Source organism: Lactuca serriola, chromosome 3 (assembly GCF_051521515.1).
Source record: "Lactuca serriola cultivar US96UC23 chromosome 3, Lser_US96UC23_V15, whole genome shotgun sequence".
Lineage (NCBI taxonomy): Eukaryota > Viridiplantae > Streptophyta > Magnoliopsida > Asterales > Asteraceae > Lactuca > Lactuca serriola.
In genome coordinates, this window is record NC_136410.1 from 49,303,671 (window position 1) to 49,307,032 (window position 3,362).

Here is a 3,362-nt window from a genome sequence, read left to right on the forward strand (position 1 = left end):
CCCAGGAAGATTGTTTTACGCTTGCCCATATTTGGTATCATGTTGTTAACGTCATTCAAATTTAAACCCTCATGTTTACATCACAAAAATTTATTTTCTTACTGTCAATGTTAAATTTAACAGGGACCAAAATGCGGGTTTATCAGTTGGGTTGATGAAGAGAAGGACCAATCATCTATGGTAATAGCTAAAGTAGCTAACTCTAATAAGCTCTTTCAATCAGAAAATAAGAAGTTAAAGATAGCGTTGGTTTGTAGTTGGGTGTTGTTCTTGGTAGTTCTTGTTTACAAGTTGTAAGCTTTTCAATATTGTTTTTATGGTTTTGAAGTTGTTAGGTCAATAAATTGTTGTATTTGTAACGTTAAAACAAATGTTGTAGTCGTTCTTATGTTGTATGTATTGATAAGTAATTAGTAGGTCATTAATTTGTTGTAATTGTCGTAACGTTATATTTTTTGCCATCCGTTGAGTAAACTGTAAAAATAAACTAATAATCAAATCCAACATTAATTTATATATACAATTATATAATCCAACTACATAGGACCAAGACTAGACCCCCAAATAATTTTTGCCATCCGTAGACGGAACTCTAAAGCTGCGTTCTTTGGGTCAATAAGAATACGTATTGGTTGACCTGAAACGAATTGCTCCATAAACATACAAACAAAAACACCGCAATCACCCAAATGACTACTTTGTTGGGGAACATTTTCTTCATAAAATGAATTGCATATTCAATGGAAACCTTGGGATGTTCCTCCGGGCCCAATACTTAATCTTGTCCAAATAATTTCCCACCCGACGTTCAAATTTGGAAAAGATTCCTTCAGATTTGAATTTTTCATAAGCCCCTCTACCAAGACTGTCATAAATATGCACTTCCATTGACGCTAATCGTAGTTCCCCAAATAACCAATGATTAGGGGATGAATGAATCGGCAATAACACCTGTATAAGGATCAGAAAATAAAATTATGTTTATTTACATCACAATACAAAAACATAACAAAAAAACGATATTATTTTCAATATAAACAATTAAGTTTACCGTATCAACATCCCACCAAGCAACCATGAAGTTGGGGTACGTAGCAATACCAACCATAAACGCCCTCCAGTCTTGTCCTTCTTCCAAAGCATGAGAAACAAAAAAATTTGGAGGCATTATTGTATGTCGGTCGCTCTCAAACCGTCTCTCCATCAATAGTCGGTACCAAATGGTTATATGCTGCACACATGATAGTTTTGTTATTGACTAAAAAACAATTAACTTTTAAAATAATTAATTAATAATTAATTTACCGCTGACTCCAACCATCCGTCGTGTGTATGCCCAAACAATGAGCTCCAAAAATCTCTATCTAACACGAAATTAAACAAACGATGCTGGACATCATATGAATGAAATATATAATTTTGGATGACAACCTCACCGCCTGCTACGTAAGGTTGCAGGCGCAACATGGAGAAGTCATGAGCAACACCAAAAACTGGAGGAGGAACGGGGCTTGTTGATTTGATATTAACCTTCTTTTTTGTTCTTCTTTTTTGCTTCGGTGTCGTGTGCAACTAAAAACAATATTCAAATGTTTAAATCTATATCTTTCAGATAATTCACATAAACATAAAATCATCAGTTTATAAATAAAACGAATACCTCGGTGTAAGGAGAGCACAAATATTGTGATGGTTTTCGAGTCCTCGGTTTATCGGGTGTAACTTCTTTGCCATCATAATAACGAAAGACACTTTATTAAAAAGTAATTATTAAAATCGTAAAGGTAATATCTATAACAACGTTGTCGTCTTGAATATCACCAAAAACATTTTCAGTTGTATTGTTTTTATTCATCACTTCATCTTGCACAACCTATATTTTCAAATATAAAATATGAACACAACTATTCATATATGTTAATAAAATTTAAAAAAATAATGTAGCGTGTAACTAACCTGTTCATCATATTTTCTTTGTGACACTATCGGATCATCAAAACTAATGTCGTTCCAAAATTGTTCAGTATTCACTTCTTCAACAAAAACCTCTGTAGGTTGTCGGTTCATAAACACATGCTGCTCCAGTGCATGTAGCCGTTTCAACACCTCGTCTAGGTTATGTTTCCCACTGCCCCGACCTCTACCATGAGAGTGACCACTGGACGACATACTAGACGAAGATTCGTCTTGTCTCCTAAAATGGTCCCGTACTGGGGATGGAACTGCTTTCCCTTCACCATATACATACTCTTGAAATGACATATAATAACAAGATGTCATCTCACCATCACCCGGTAACATGTTTTGTCTTGGTGGTTGCCCCTCCTAAAAAATTAAACATATTAAAAATGCATATAAAAGTATAATAATCAAGTTTATTAATAATAAACGAAATATTTTTAAACCTGCATCTTTGACCAAATCTTGTTCACGTCAACCCATTTCAATTTTTTTTGTTCCACTCCATCGTTTCATCTGAGGCAAGTCTTTATTTTTTCTCGATGCAAATCCACATACACGAACAGCCGAAATCATCTCATATATCCATATCTACAATTTTTTACAATTACAGTAATAAAAGTTAAAATTAAAATAAAAAACATAACAATAAAACAATTTAAATATAAGAAAAATTTTATACCCTTATTGGAGCTGTAAATCCTGAGACGGAGTACTTTAAAGTTTGACCACGCTCAGAAAGTGATAAATAATTATGTATTTTGTTCCATGTATCCTCAAGGTCAACATAAGTAAAATCCCAGAGATAGCTACCCCAAGCGAAGCTAACAAAACAAAAAAACAAAATTGGTTATTATATAAATTATAATTTTAATAAAATAGAACTTTTAACGTAAACAAAATATACCTGTTCCAGAGATCCAAATTCTCAGCCAAAAAAAACCAATCTTGTGGCACCCGATCATTAACTTCTTTACCCAAAAAACCTTTACACAAAATGTATATCAAACATACTCTAACCGCATCAACGTCGTCAAGTGCTAGGAATGTTCGATTTAAAATTAAACGTTTCAGGTCGCCGATTTTCACCGAACTATTAGTATGGTCCGGAAATAGCCGTTCACGCAATAAACATCTTTTTTTACTGCTTAATAATTTTCCGACCATTTTCTCCCAATGTTTTTTGGATACTCCCCAAAATTGAAGCCGATAATCAAACAAAACTCTTCCGGCCCATAAACCATTTTCGTATTGCCTACTCGAAAATATAATCGTTTTATTCCATCTGGAGATAAAACAGGGTCCGACCGGATCTGATGAATGAACATTTTATGAAACAATAATGCGTCCCCTTGTAAACGAGGGACATCAATAAAATAGCCAAATACGGTATCTCTGAAAAT

The 3,362-nt window shown here is 33.8% G+C and overlaps 1 protein-coding gene across 1 annotated transcript; it reads right to left on the bottom strand.

Annotated features, from left to right (window-relative positions):
* Nucleotides 1–1,961: 1,961 nt before the first annotated feature.
* Nucleotides 1,962–3,126, bottom strand: LOC145095226 (uncharacterized). The gene is made up of 4 exons (XM_079033144.1): nt 2,867–3,126; nt 2,642–2,783; nt 2,406–2,550; nt 1,962–2,325 (listed from the first exon to the last, which is right to left on the bottom strand). Exons 1-3 carry the CDS (start codon nt 3,124–3,126, stop codon nt 2,434–2,436), a joined length of 519 nt encoding a protein of 172 aa, XP_078889270.1. The 3' UTR covers nt 1,962–2,325; nt 2,406–2,433.
* Nucleotides 3,127–3,362: the final 236 nt, after the last annotated feature.